General features: G+C 53.6%; 1 protein-coding gene across 2 annotated transcripts in view; it reads right to left on the bottom strand.

Moving 5' to 3' along the window:
- Positions 1–15,348, bottom strand: part of CARMIL3 (capping protein regulator and myosin 1 linker 3) — a 75,678-nt gene that overhangs the window by 13,957 nt on the left and 46,373 nt on the right. For both annotated transcript variants that reach the window (XM_088656246.1, XM_088656247.1), the window contains exons 21-31: positions 12,155–12,327; positions 10,940–11,008; positions 10,665–10,758; positions 9,475–9,573; positions 9,156–9,284; positions 7,264–7,377; positions 5,238–5,413; positions 2,688–2,775; positions 1,685–1,813; positions 1,513–1,576; positions 358–572 (exon numbers count right to left, since the gene is read on the bottom strand). In XM_088656246.1, the coding sequence (XP_088512372.1) occupies positions 358–572; positions 1,513–1,576; positions 1,685–1,813; positions 2,688–2,775; positions 5,238–5,413; positions 7,264–7,377; positions 9,156–9,284; positions 9,475–9,573; positions 10,665–10,758; positions 10,940–11,008; positions 12,155–12,327 (1,350 nt within the window). The remainder of the gene's footprint in view (positions 1–357; positions 573–1,512; positions 1,577–1,684; positions 1,814–2,687; positions 2,776–5,237; positions 5,414–7,263; positions 7,378–9,155; positions 9,285–9,474; positions 9,574–10,664; positions 10,759–10,939; positions 11,009–12,154; positions 12,328–15,348) is intronic.

The raw sequence follows: 15,348 nt of genomic DNA, 5'->3' as shown, positions 1-15,348 counted from the left end.
GAGACCTTTGCATCAGGCTGGTGTGAGTGGATGGGGCAGAGGTGCCCCTCTGTTGGGGCTCAGCACCTCCTTCTGCCGGCCGAATCCAACAGAAAGCCCCCAAATGTGGGCTTCAGAGGGTGGGAAGGCAGGGCTGAGCTGGGATCTGAGCCGCCACACAATAGCATTAGGCACAAGATCAGCCAAGTTGCAAAAGGCCTTAAGGAGTTGTGTGTCCCCCACCTCTTGCACCAAGAGGCCAAATTTGTGCCCAGAAAGGACAGGGAAAGCAACGGGAGGAGAAGCTTAGCAAGCGGAGGAACGGAAAGGTGGGCAGGAGAGCCGAAAGCCGCAGGGGCTCGCGTGCAGGATACTCACACTGGGGCGGAACCTGCCCTGCGGGGCGGCACGGGGCGGCCGGGGGCGGCTGCGGGTGCGGTGCTCCAGCCGGCCGCCTTCCGTCGGCAGGTCGGAGAGCGCCTCGAAGGACGTGCTGCGGGAATGCAGGTATTGGCTGCTGCTAGCCAGCGAGATCCAGCCCAGCGGGGAGTCCATCCTGGGCACAGCCAGGTCGCCGTCCTGCTCAGAACCACCTGCAAGAGGAGGACAGGGGTCTGTCCGGGGCGGGTGGGTGGTTGGAGAGACTACACCACTTAGAAGGGAGGGACAGGGGTGCCTTGCAATGGGGCGGGCATTTTCAGATGCAATGGAAGAAATGGTGACGGGCTGCGGCTGCAGCAGCAGTTCTCAAAATGGGGGGGGGGTAGTGGAATTACCTAGGGGGGCCGCTAAGAAGCAAGGGGGGCATGCTGGAGGTATTAAATGACTATCGGGTGTCAAAAGAGCTGGGATGACCGCATCAAGTTCATCAGCTTTGTTGAATTCGTTAAAGAGTTTCAATTGGATTTCAATTGGTGCAACTAATTGTTTCTGTTCTGAATTTTATTGTGTTGTTATATTCCACAGTGGGAATATATATATGGCCGAGAGAGTGTTATTGATGAACTGGGAGAATAAAAAAGATATGATCCCCTTTAATCAATGGATTGCCGACAAGACAACACTCACAACTGCTTATAAATACAGACTTGGTTTGGGAAAAAATATATTGACATTTGGAGCGAGTTCAACCTTGGGTTCCGTGACGATGCTGGACTACAACGACCATCGTCCATGGACTGCTTAGCCAACGGATATGGATGATGGGAGTTGTAGTCCAGCAACTGGAAACCCGGGGATACACCAGGGGTAGCCAATGTTCTGCGCTCCAGAAGTTGAGACCCAGATCTCCATCAGCCCCTGCCAGCACGGCCAACAGTCAGGATGAGAGCTGGAGCCCCCCCATCTTCCAGAGGGCGCCGCGTTGACTACCCCTGGCCCACACTGGCAAGGGTTTTCCAGCCCTACCTGGCATCACTGGGAATTGAGACTGCATGCAAAAGAGACACTCTACCACTGAGCTACGGCCCGTCCCCAGAAGCAAAACGTATGGTTGGGAAGGTGGCATTTGGGGCACGCAACTCTCGCACTCACTAATGAAGGCGGAAGCGGGCCGGATCCTGCGGCAGTTCTTCCGCCTCTTGATGGCCATGGTGTCCTGGGGCGAGACGAGAGAGCGGTCAGGCGAACCCCTTCCAGGGCGAACTCCCTTCCAGGGAGCCTGGGGCCTGCAGACGCAGGGCCTCCCCAGAGCTCACCCACTTACAATGCTGGAGCCCAGCTCGTCGTCCGTGGTCTCCTCGTGGTCGTGGAGACAGGGCTTCCCAACCTGCTCCAGGAGGGTGGCGTTGTCTTGGCCCTCGGAAAGCCGGCGGAGGTGGCTGATGTGCTGGGCCTGAGGTTGGGGAGGAGATTGGGGAGACATTATGGGTGGAGAGAGGAGAGGGAGGCCTCCCTCATGCAAGAGAGAGGAAGGCCTGCAAGTGAACGTCAGCATATATTGGTGTCACATGAAGTTATTTTTAACTGCTCTTTTCACGCATTGAATGGCTTTTTGATAATGCCTAGGTCACGGGTAGGGTTGCCAGACTCAATAGAGGACAGGACTTCTGTGCCTTTAATTGCCCTGCTCTCTTTTGAGTCTGGAAACCTCAAAGAGAAGACCCTTTGTTTAATTTCCAAGCAAAGGGTCTGCTGGTTTCTCTTTGAGGTTTCCAGACTCAAAAGAGAGCAGGGCAATTAAAGGCACAGAAGTCCTGTCCTCTATTGAGTCTGGCAACCCTAGTCACGGGTTCAATTCCTGCTGCATATCCCTGCGTTTGAAGGGGGTCAGACTAGATGGCCCTCCCTTCCAAGTCTACGATTCTACAGAGAAATCGCTTTGAGATACTTTTAGGGGAAGAGACTTGTAAGTGGAATCGACTAAACACAAACGTATGGGGCACGATTACAGCGAGTTTTGCGGTACACTCGCATGAATTCGTTCCCTCTCCTGCTAAAAATAGTGAAAGGGGCATTCTCCCTGATAGCCTGATAGCTTTGGGGGGGTGCTTACATGAGTTGGCTCGGTGCTTGTGGCCAAGCACTCTGCACATGCCCTGGGGGGGGGAGTTGGTTAGGTAGCAATTTGTAGAGGTCAGGGCTGAGGCCTGATCCAATGCCCCCTGCCCACCCCCACCCCACCCCCTCAGCACTGTTTCTAGCATTGAGCCCTGTATTAAATGAACCCCCGAGTGTGTGATTTGGGGCGGAATGGGGCTTGCTCTCACCAGACTCTTGTGAGCGTAGTACAACTCCTGCAGCAGCTCTTCCACAATCGTGTTGGTCAGGTAAGTCACCACCGAAAGCTTGACCTCGCTGGGCATGGGATCAGAGATGGAGAGGAGGGTCAGAGAGGTTCGCGCACCCCCCCTTCCAAACCCCTGTGCCAGGCCTAGTGCCCGATTTACGTATAAGCTAAACAAGCTATAGTTTAGGGCCCCCCAAAAAATTAAAGGGGGGGGAAACTGGATGTACATTTCCAAAATATAAAACAATAAAATAAAACCTACATACAGCAACAGTACATTGTGTTGTGTAGGCTCCTATGATGTAAGCAATGGGCCCTGCCCATTAGTGGACTACTATGGTGACATTGATATTATATTTAAAAAATGCATTGTATTAACTACAATTGCATTGTACAGGTTATAACATACTTAATTTCATATTAATAATTTATTAAGCAATAATTTATTCAGTAATAATTTATAAGTAATAATATTAAGTAACTAGTCTCATTCAGCCCGTTAAGAAAACGGGCGCTAGAGGTGCGACGGGGCCACGGCCTTTCCTCCCTTTCTGCGCTCGGCCGCGGGGCCAGGTAGGGTTGTCAGGAGGCGGAGGCGGACCAAGATGGCGGTATTGGGCTCCGGCGCTGTGGACCGCAGCGGCGGGAGCCGGACCAGGCTCCCGACGCCGCGGCCCCGGAGCCCAATGCCGCCATCTTGGTCCGCCACTGCAGGGGAACGGGAGGCAGAGGGTTGAGGGGGGGAGAGAACGTGTGTGTGTGTACGTCCCTCCTCTTCGTCCAGTCCCTGTGTCTGTGGGGCACATGCGCATTAGCGTGGACACAGGGACACAGGGACTGGACGCAGAGACACAGGGACTTTATTATATAGGATAATTAGTTATTACTAGTTTGCATCATATATTCACACCTATTATTATTTCACGTTATGGCAAGTTTCTAGAGACTAGATTATGAGACTTTGCAAATTGTGTTTCTAAAAGATCTTTTGTCATTGCCAAATGCCAATGCATTTGCATTATTCAGTTTGTTATGAATAAAAAAATCATTTTAAGTAAGAGCTTAATAAATATTTCACTATTAATATACTTCTTCTTAATTGTATTTCACTATTAATATACTTTGTCTTAAATGTATTTCAATTCAACAATTCCTTTGATTACCGTGTTTCTCATATTATAAGTCATGTCTTATATTATTTTTTTCCTGAAAAAAACACAGCATGGCTTATTTTCAAGGGATGTCTTTTTTTTTTAATTAAGTACCGGTACCGGTATCTGTACAGACCACAGACCTGCTCCCACCGGGTCTTCGCGCGCGGCAGGCAGAGGCTGCAGCCGGGTCCTGGGGCTGCGCGCGCGGCAGGCAGAGGCTGCAGCCGGGTCCTGGGGCTGCGCGCGCGGCAGGCAGAGGCTGCAGCCGGGTCCTGGGGCTGCGCGCGCAGAAGGCAGAAGCTGCAGCCGGGTCCTGGGGCTGCGCGCGCGGCAGGCAGAGGCTGCAGCCGGGTCCTGGGGTTGCGCGCGCGGCAGGCAGAGGCTGCAGCCGGGTCCTGGGGCTGCGCGCGCGGCAGGCAGAGGCTGCAGCCGGGTCCTGGGGCTGCGCGCGCGGAAGGCAGAAGCTGCAGCCGGGTCCTGGGGCTGCGCGCGCGGCAGGCAAAGGCTGCAGCTGGGTTCTGGGGCTGCGCGCGCGGCAGGCAAAGGCTGCAGCCGGGTTCTGGGGCTGCGCGCGCTGCGCGCTCAGGCTGCAGCCGGGTCCCGGGTGTCTGCGCGCAAAGGCTGCAGCCGGGTCCTGGGGCTGCGCGCTGAGGCTACAGCCGGGTCCCGGGTGTCTGCGCGCAAAGGCTGCAGCCGGGTCCTGGGGCTGCGCGCGCGACAGGCAGAGGCTGCAGCCGGGTTCTGGGGCTGCGCGCGCTGCGCGCTCAGGCTGCAGCCGGGTCCCGGGTGTCTGCGCGCAAAGGCTGCAGCCGGGTCCTGGGGCTGCGCGCTGAGGCTACAGCCAGGTCCCGGGTGTCCGCGCGCGGTGCGCAAAGGCTACAGCCGGGTTCTGGGGCTGCACGCGCTGTGCGCTGAGGCTGCAGCCAGGTCTCGGGGGTTAACGCGGCAGCAGCAACCCTTCTTTGCCACAGACCTTCTTCCACCACCCGGTACGGCTTATTTTCGAGGTATGCCTTATATTTTTCCACCTCAGGAAAATCCTGCCATGCCTTATTTTGTAGGGATGCCTTAAAATATGAGAAACACGGTAAATACATATTTTGTTATGGTTATGGTTATGGCTTTAGGTACCTATGAGGTGCATAAATTACCATATACCGACAATTTGTTGTTGGCAAAGGACAGCTGGACATAGAAAGGGCCCCGTTAGCTTCAGTAGCTTGGCCCTGGCCAGGCCCCACTTCGGATAGCATGACTGCCTCCCCCCCCCCCCCAGCTTGTGAGGCAGAAGCTCAGTGGCAGAGAACCTGCTTTGCCTGTGAAAAGCGCCAGGCTCAGTCCTCCCCCCCCCATGGCATCCCCTCTGTGCTCCTCACTTGAGCTTGTTCTGTATGTCCTGGCCAGCCTGCTCCAGCAGAGCCCCCCGGATGAAGTTTCGGGGCACGGTGACGCGCTCCGAAACGGCCGCCAGCATCTTGTTGTGCTCTTCCGCCGCCTGGACGGCGTGTGGGCACAGCTCCTGGGTGAGGGAAACCATAGACTCCAGGATCACCTGCAGAGGGGAGAGAAGAAGCAGGGCAGCTGGCTGGGCAAGAGAAGAGCATCGTGGGGTGCCCCTGGCGCCAGCCACGCGGCGGGTGTCTTTCTTAAGAATCAAACCCGCCCTTTCGCACAAGGCGACGGGCGTTCCTGCAGAGGGCTGGCCGGTTCCCGAAGGCCCAAGGGGCCTTCTCCTCCATTTATTTGGTTGCCATGGCAACCACAGGCTTCTTCGAGCCTCGTGGTGTGTTGCACCAAAGGCAAACCATTCCAAAAGCTCTGCAAACACCATCTTGGCCAGGCATAGGCAAACTCAGCCCTCCAAATGCTTTGGGACTACAATTCCCATCATCCCTGACCCCTGGTCCTGTTAGCTAGGGATGATGGGAGTTGTAGTCCCAAAACATCTGTAGGGCCGAGTTTGCCTATGCCTGGTCTTGGTAGTCAAGAGAACCCCACAATTAATTGGTAGCGGTGGCAGCAATGAGCTCATAAATGTTTATATTCCCTTGCTTCAATATGCTCTGGTTATCTCCCGGCTTGGATTACTGCAATGCGCTCTACGTGGGGCTACCTTTGAAGGTGAGCCGGAAACTACAGCTAACCCAGAATGCGGCAGCCAGACTGGTGACTGGGAGTGGCCACCGAGACCACATAACACCTGAAAGACCTACATTGGCTCCCAGGACGTTTCTAAGCACAATTCAAAGTGTTGGTGCTGACCTTGAAAGCCCTAAATGGCCTCAAAGGCCCAGTATACCTGAAGGAGCGTCTCCACCCCCATCATTCACTGAGGTCCAGCTCTGAGGGCCTATGGCGGTTCCCTCCCTGCGAGAAGTGAGGTTACTACAACTAATCCAGAATGCGGCAGCTAGACTGGTGACTGGGAGCGGCCGCCGAGACCACATAACACCGGTCTTGAAAGATCTACATTGGCTCCCAGTACGTTTCTGAGCACAGTTCAAAGTGTTGGTGCTGACCTTTAAAGCCCCAATGGCCTCGGTCCAGTATACCTGAAGGAGCGTCTCCACCTCCATCGTTCTGCCCGGACACTGAGGTCCAGCACCGAGGGCCTTCTGGCGGTTCCCTCGTTGCGAGAAGCCAAGTTGCAGGGAACCAGGCAGAGGGCCTTCTCGGTGGTGGCGCCCTCCCTCCCACCAGATGTCAAAGAGAAAAACAGCTACCAGATTTTTAGAATACATCTGAAGGCAGCCCTGTTTAGGGAGGCTTTTAATGTTTAATAGATTATTTTATTTCATTTTTCTGTGGGAAACCCAGCCAGATGGGCAGGGTATATTATTATTATTATTATTATTATTATTATTATTATTATTATTATTATTATCAAAGTCTGTAAAGTCTGGGAGACCTGGCAGGCTGATTTGCTATAAGTATACAGCTTCTTTTAATAAACCACTGGCCGTTCTGCTGTTTTTGACATCCTTCTTTGATATCTGTGCTCCCAACCACTCCTACAAGTCCTCCTTTAGTCCCGAGGCTCAGGATACTTGGGGGACAGCCATATTTTGGATGCTTACAATGTTCAAAATGCGCTTTTTGACCACTTTTTTACTGAAAATTTCATGGTTTCATCCCTTTCGCAAACCGCTTCGAGGACCCCCTGGATCAGAGGGTTGGATTAGAACCTGGGTTCGGGTCACATGGCGCTCGCTGGGTGACCTTGGGCCATGCACAACCGCTCAGCCCAACCTACCTCGCAGGGCTGTTGTGGGGATAGAACAAGGAGCGGGGAGAAGAACGTGTGCCGCCCTTGAGCTCCGTTAGAAGAAAAGTGGGATTTTTAAATGCAATAAATGAACAACAGAAAAGCAAGATGAAAACAGGACCGTTCCCTCGCAATACCTGCAGTTCCTTGTCAACAGCTTTTGAGACCTCGTTGGCCACTGATTCTAGCCTGTGCCGGACCGGACCGTCGCTAGCCAAAATGTGCCCAAGCTCATACAGGCTGGGGAAGAGCTAAGAGACAAAAAGAGAAATTATGCTTTGCAGGTGCTTTTCTCTCTCTGTTTTTATTCAATAAACTGCAATAAAAATATCATCATTAAAAAGCACACAAGGAACACACCTACAGAGACCTTTCTGCAGCTTGGGTATGGATCTGTATTTTTATAGAGAACTAGTGTTTATCAGCCCGTTTAGAAAACGGGCGCTAGAGGATATGTGAGGAGCAGCGGGGCCGCGGCCTTCCCTCTCTCTCTCTCTGCGCTCGGCCGCGGGGGGCGCCGGGAACGCAAGTAAACAAACTCGCTCTCCCGTCGTGCCCCGCAGCTGAGCGCAGAGAGGGAGAGAAGGCCGCAGCCTCGCCGCTCCTCTCACGGGCTCCTCCATCGCTGCCCATGGAGGCCGGCCCCCTGAGGGCGAGGAGCTCAGGACGGGCAGAGGCCAGGGAAGGTGAGGCATGCTCGGCCCGGGCTGCTCCCGCTGCTGTTACTACCGCCGCCTCCTCCTTCCTTCGCCAGAACAACGGAGGCTGGTGATGAAGGTGGCTCCGGGGGCGCCCATGGCTGTCGCGGGGCCGAAGCCGGGGTGGCGGCGGCGGGAGGGAGCAGGAGGGGGCGGGGATCTTCTAGGCGCCCATGGAGGCCAGCACTGGGAGTGGCCCGCTAGAACAGCCTCCGGCGCTGCATGACAGTGTCCTGGGCGCGCGACCGAGATATTGTCTCTGCGTCCAATCCCTGTGTCCCTGGGGCACATGCGCATTAGCGCGGAAAATGGGACACACGGAATCTGGACGCAGAGACACAGGGACTTTATTATATAGGATGTTTGGGAGAGAAATTTAGTACAATACAAAACAAATCTCTATTACGGTCATAAAGGTAAAGGTAAAGGGACCCTGACCATTAGGTCCAGTCGCAGACGACTTTGGGGTTGCGGCGCTCATCTCATGTTATTGTCCGAGGAAGCTGGCGTACAGCTTCCAGGTCATGTGGCCAGCATGACAAAGCCGCTTCTGGCGAACCAGAGCAACGCTCAGAAACGCCATTTACCTTCCTGCCGGAGCGGTACCTGTTTATCTACTTCCACTTTGACATGTTTTCAAACTGCTAGGTTGGCAGGAGCTGGGACCGAGCAACGGGAGCTCACCCCGTTGCGGGGATTCGAACCGCCGACCTTCTGATCGGCAAGCCCTAGGCTCTGTGGTTTAACCCACAGCGCCACCCGTGTCCCTACGGTACATATTGTTGGGGGGGGGTTAAAAGGAGAGTCCTCATAGCACCCTCTTCTTTGCTCTTCAAAAACCCACAGCGCCATCAGTCATAGACCAGCCTAAAAGGGTCATTTAAAATCTGACATTTAGTATTATCGGCAGTGGGAATCCGAACGGCACCTCCCATTTAAAGGACCAGATAACGGGGGACAAGAAAGGCCTGAGGCTGGAGCATTATTTCAACACATGATCACGGCGGCGAAACTTTTCATGCACAAAGACTAAAAGACTCATCATGGAGGGACGGTTGTTAAAATTATTGGCCTTAGCTGAGACGGCAATTGACGTGTTTAATCAGATAAAAGTCATTGTCAATCTTTACTAATGGCGGGAAACTCCTTATAAACCATTTTTTTGCGTGAAAAAGAAAATGAACTTACAATATCTGGGCTGGAGGGTTGATGAAAACATTGGTTTATAGAAAGTGGAATGTTGTTGGGTGGATGTTTCGAATAGTTTTAACACCTTCAGATCCTCGAAGGATACATGGGGCTAGGAATGTAAATAAATAGATTAAGCTCACCGCCCGCGAATTCTTGGCTTCCTTCATGAGTTCCCGGGCGTAGAGCACTTCTTCCTGAATCGTGTCGGCGGAGCAGGTCCGCAGCAACCGCACCTCTTCCTGGACCCTGACACAGAGGCGGCTCATCATCTAGGGAAGGGGCAAGACACAGGGCCATTAGCTTCCTGCCCCTCGCCAAGGTGCCAAGTCCCGAACCCGCTGGCCAGCCAATCACAGCAGCCCCTCCGGGCAGGGGGCAGACAGGCCGCGCTCCTTCCGCACAGATTTCCACGGGAAGGGGTGGCAAATGGGTGCTGAACAGGGAGATGGGAACGTTTACTTGCTCGGCGCTATTGGTGACGATTCCCTGGTGGAGGCGGAAGGCTTGGTCCTGGGGGAACTTCTGCGAGTGGTTGTTCCTGAGGAGACACCACTGGATCTGAAGGGGAGAGAGGAAGGAGGGGGGAGAGACAGGGGACAAATTATACCAAAACTGGGACTTGGCGACACTCCTGTGCGCCGGCAGAGGAAGTGGCCATTTCTCCAGAGGTCCAAAACTATCCGTTTCAGGTTTCTCCACTACAACTGCCACAGAATACAATTTCTAAAGAAATCCTCACAAAAACTCAATTTTTCTCTTGCTCAGAATTTCTGTATGCCGCTCCACCCAATACAGTAGTACCTCAGTTTTCGAACATCTCCGCTGATGCTAGGGTTTTTTGCGCCCTAGGCGAGATCACCTTCTGGCGCACCCCCCCCCCTATTTCCCAGACTTGTTTTTTTAAGAAAAAATAAAAGTGGAATAAAAAACAAAATAAAAAACAAACAAAAATAAAAATAGAAAATAGAAAAAATAAAATAAAAAATAAAAAGCAGAAAATAATAATAATAATAAAAACAGCTGAGAGGCGCGGCGAGGTGGCGCCTCGGGATAGCGGCCTGAAGTCGCTCAACAGCTGACAGGCGCAGTGGAGGTGGCCCCAGGCAGCATCGCGGGGAGGCGGGCAGCCTGGCCGGCACCCCGTCCAGTTTGCGCCCTAGGCAGCTGCCTAGTTCGCCTTAATGGACGCGCTGAACTCGAACTCCGGAAACCCAGAAGTAAATGCTTCTGTTTTCAAACGCACCTCGGAAGTCAAATGGCTTCCACTGAGGTACTGTTGTATTTTTTCTCAATTTTCTCTGTAAATTTGCAGGCCGCCCTTTGCGCCTCAGTTTTCGGACGTTTCAGATGTTGAGCAGTCTTCCGGAACGGAACCACTTCATACATGCTTTTGCAAGCAATTCTCCCTCATAAAACGCCCCTTGTGTGCTATTTCCTCCGATAAAGGCTTTTGTAGCCAGACTTTCTCCCCATATGTCCATTTTTACAAACATTACTCGGTTGTGGGGGGGGGGGAGTGCAAAAGTGCTGAAGTGCAAGTGCTGAAGGATCCTTCGAGAAGAACGAGTTAGGTAGTTTCTCGCTAAAATGCAAACGGGACCAAATTATTCCCCTCATCCCTAGGCCCATAGGGAAGAGGCATGGCTCACCTTTTGCCACACCTCGTCCGTCCTCTCAGGGGCATTTCGGTAGGCCGCCGTGATGTCACTCATGGGGAATGACATGAACTTGAGGGTGTAGTTGCTGCAGAAGAGGCCGTTTTATTTATTTATTGGAAAGCATTCATAAACCACTTAACGTTTCAGAAACCCCCCAAGCCGCATACTTTCTTTCTCTCGTGAAAACGTGAGCACGATAAGCCATGTTGGCGGCTCCCCCCAATTCCCTCGAGGAAAAGGAGTACAAAACCGCTCCGGTTACTCACTTCTCCAAGGCCCGGGCGATGTCCTGAAAGCCTTGTGCAGTTGTATTGTTCTTATCCCAGGAAATACTCCTTGAAAGCAAGAAAGGGGTGGGGGGGTGGGGGACAGGTAGCAGTTGTGATCCCATCTCTTGTTTTGACTTATCAATTCCTGACCCACAACCAGCAATTGAGTTCCTTCCCTCCTTGGCTGCCAAACAGCAGTAATGGGAAGCAGCCTCCATTAGCAGCTACTCTATTCCGAACTTAAAAAGGGGAAACATAATGCTGGTTCAAAGACTCTCTCAAGGCAAATCTTTAAAAATGTAGTATAAACACCGACAACTGGGAAACACTGGCCTGCGAGCGCTCCATTTGGAGAACAGCCTTTACCAAAGGTGTTGTGGGCTCTGAAGACGCTCGAACTCAGGACGCAAGGGAGAATCAAGCTAAGAGGAAGGCACGCTTGGCAAATCCACACCATGATCAACTCCTGCCCGGAAACCAATGTCCCCACTGTGGAAGGACGTGTGGATCCAGAATTGGCCTCCACAGTCACTTACGGACTCACTGTTAAAACCATGTTTATGGAAGGCAATCTTACTTGGCTATAAGTAATCGCCAAAGAAGAGAAGAAGACACAGGAGCCCATTCTTAGGATACTCCATTACATTTTCCCTTCCCTGGTTTCCTATTTCATCCCCCACTTATAATCTCCAGGTTGTGGGATCGAGCTATACATTGGGCAAAAGATTCCTGCTTTGCAGGGGGTTGTACCAGATTATCATTGTAGCCCCTTCCAACTCTATGATTATATAAACCTCCATACTATTTGGGGTTTTGGGGGGGGTAGGGTTGCAGCCAACACAGCGCTACCCTAACTCAGTATCCCCTCAGCGCTAGGACAACCGCTACTGCCATTGGACTTCCACACCCCTTCTCCTCCTCCACAAATTCACCCTCTAAATCTATTATAGGGGGTTCCCTCGATTTACTGGTGCAGATTTGGGGAGCAGTGATCCCAGCGTTAATCCTTGTGCTGATGGGAGGAGTCGGAGAGAGCGCTGAGGGGAGCGCTGAGCCAAATCTCCTTCCCTCTCAAAGAAGCCCAGGGAGGCATTTTCGGGTCGGCGTGGCAAATGTGGGGGCAAGTGTACCCCAGAGACCTGAAGGCTGGGCAAACCAACTGGGAAGCCCCCCTGCCCTGCCTGACCGGCCAGTTTCCCCCCACCCACCCACCTCAGCGTGCTGTTGATCTGCAGGGCTTTCGACAGCATCTTTGCCCCGATGTCCTCCATGCAGTTCCCACTCAGGTCCACTTTGGTCAGGCAAGTGTTGCTGCCCAGGGCGTTGATCAGGATGCTGGTGCGGGTTTTGAGCCGGGAGTCAGCGACGGAAAAAGTCTGCAGGGACTTTGGGGGAGCAGGTAGGAGGGAGGGGAATAAGAAGAAGAGGGAAAAGGACGGAGTGAGCCTCTCACCATGGCACAGGGCTTAAGAGTGCCCTTACCTTCCAAGTCCCAGACTGCAGAATCCGGGACCGGCAGCCGTGTGACACCGGACGTTGCGTCAATGTAACTTCCGGTGTCGCTTTGCCCTTCTATGGGCACCAAAAATGGCCACCGCCGGCTTCATAAGTAGCTTCTACACATGACCGGAAGTGCGTCGACGTAACTTCCGGTGTCGCCCCCGCCCATCTATGGGCACCAAAATGGCCGCCTCCAAAACCGGAAGTCGCATCTACGCACTTCCGGTCATGTGTAGATGCGACTTTTGAAGCCGGCGGCGGCCCTTTTTGTGCCCATAGAAGGGCAAATCAGGAACAAAATGGCCGCCGGCAGGAGAAAATAACGGAGAAAAACGGGAGACGAAGTGATACAGGGGACCACCGGGAAAAGGTAAGTAAAAACGGGGGGCTTCCCGGGGAAAACGGGAGACTTGGCAGCTATGAAGAGTGCCAGATTAGGCCTGGGGGTGGAGGGCGGCCGGGCTTCAAATCGCCACTCAGCCACGATGCTCACCGTGAGCCAGTCACTGCCTCTCAGACTATCCTACCTTGCAGGGTTGTTGTGAGAATAAAAGGGGAAGGGGATGAGCTGCCTGTGCCATTGTGGTACAGATATATATTGATAGATAGCCTAAGATATGCAGGCAGTAAGAGAGTGTGTGAAGAAGGTGTCGTGGCACCTTCATTATACAGTGGGACCTCAGTTTAAGAACAGCCCTGTTTACGAATGATTTGGTTTACGAACTCTGCAAAACCGGAAGTAGCGTCCCGGTTTGCGAACTTTACCTCGGATTTAAAATGGAAGCCAAACGGTGGAAGGGCACCGGCGGCAGGAGGCCTCATTAGAGAAAGCGCACCTCGGTTTAAGAACGGACTTCCGGAATGGATTAAGTTTGTAAACCGAGGTACCACTGTATACTTTTAGGAGCCAGGCGAAAATGTTCCTCTTTAACCAGCCCTTTGGCTGATTGAAATCCGATGCCCTTTTATAAATAACAACAAACAACAACAACAACAATAATTTAAAATGTGTCGTGGAAGGGTGGGGGTGGGGATCACTGGTTTGCTGCTGTTCTCATTTTTATTATGTATTTTGTGTTTTTTTTATATATCGTCATTTTATGTTGTGAACCACCCTGAGGTCTGTGGATAAAGGGCGGTATACAAATTTAATAAATCAAGGACAATAAATAAACGTATGTTTGTGTGTTTTAGAAGCCAACCTCGTTTATCTTTAAAACCTATAAAATACAGGCTCCAGCATTCGTGGTCCCAAAGGGGCTGATAGTAGATTTGTGTGTCTGTGTCAGGGGTCCATTTAGATCAGGGAAAAGCAGGGGATGGTGGTTAAAACCTACTCTGTCCCCCATCTCCGTTTCCCTGTTCAAATTGAAGGGGAAAAACCAAGCAAACTCTGCTTGTGGAAGTAAAGAAAACATGCTGGGCAACCCAATCACAGAGAAACCCACACAGTCGCACTCATTTTTCCCACAGGTTGCAGTTTGCAACTCTCCACCTGCCTCACTCTTCAGTCTGCAAACCACCACACCACTTTCGCACAACAAAGGACTTACACCATGGGTAGGCAAACTAAGACCCGGGGGCCGGATCCAGCCCAATCACCTTCTAAATCTGGCCTGCGGACGTTCCAGGAATAAGCGTGTTTTTACATGAGTAGAACGTGTGCTTTTATTTAAAACTAGTGTCTTCAGCCCGTTAAATAAACGGGCGCTAGAATGCATGCCGGCTCCTCGATCCGGTGCTCCGTGCAGCGCTGATCAGCGCCGACCCGGCAGGCCGCCAGATCAAGGAAGCGGCCTGCCGGGTCGGCACCCAGCAGTGCTGCACGAAGCACCGGGGGACTGGCGGCGGGGAAGGCAGGCAGGCGCTTGCTCTATTGCCTGCCTGCATTCCCCACTGCCTGTCACACGAAGATCGGCGGGCGCCGCTTGCCGGGGTTTGTCAACCCCAGCAAACAGCGCCCGCCGATCTTCGGCTGTCCCCCGATGCGCTACGGCTCGGGGAAGCAGGCAGGGAGACGCAACAGCCCGTAGCTTCCCGGGCTGTTGCGTCTCCCTGCCTGCTTCCCCAAACTAAAGCGCGCGGGGGACAGAGCCGAATTGCGGCGCGGGGGGGGGCTTTTCGCCGTTTGCCTTCCCCGAGCTAAGGGGGAGGCAAACGGCAAAAAGCCCCCGCCACGCCGCAATTCGGCTCCGGGACTGGCTTGGCGGTGGCGGGAAGAAGGGGAGGAATTCCTCCCCTTCTTCCCGCCACCGCCAAGCCAGTCCGCAGTGGGGGCTTTTCGCCGTTTGCCTTCCCCCCAGGGGGAGGCAAACGGCGAAAAAACCCGCCGCGCCATACTTTGGCTCGGAGACTGGCTTGGCGGCGGGAAGAAGGGGAGGAATTCCTCCCCTTCTTCCCGCCGCCGCCAAGCCAGTCCCCGAGCCGAAGTGCGGCGCGGCGGGTGCTTTTTACCGTTTGCCTCCCCCTTCACTCCGGGAAGTCAAACAGCGAAAAGCCCCCACCGCGCCGCACTTCGGCTCGGGGACTGGCTTGGCGGCGGTGGGAAAAAGAGGAGGAATTCCTCCTCTTCTTCCCGCCGCCGCCAAGCCAAAGCTGGCTTCCCTCGGCGCCCGCTGCCGCTTCGGCCAAGGAAGCGCCGTCCCATGCCGGAGGTGTGCGGCAAGGCTGCCGGGGGGAGCGCTTCTTTCCCCCGCCGCCTCGCCGCGCACCTCCAGCATGAGACTGGGCTTCGGAACGGCGGTTGGCGGAGCGGCGGTTGGCCGTTGTCCCTCTGTCCAATCCCTGTGTCTTTGGGGTACATGCGCAGTACCCCAGGGACACACGGGACAACTGGACGCAGGGACAACTTGGACATTATTATATAGGATGCATCTCTGGGTTATTTGTGGGGCATAGGAATTCGG

Source organism: Zootoca vivipara, chromosome 12 (assembly GCF_965207765.1).
Source record: "Zootoca vivipara chromosome 12, rZooViv2.hap1.1, whole genome shotgun sequence".
In the NCBI taxonomy this organism is placed as follows: domain Eukaryota; kingdom Metazoa; phylum Chordata; class Lepidosauria; order Squamata; family Lacertidae; genus Zootoca; species Zootoca vivipara.
This window is presented reverse-complemented; position numbering and strand designations above follow the sequence as displayed.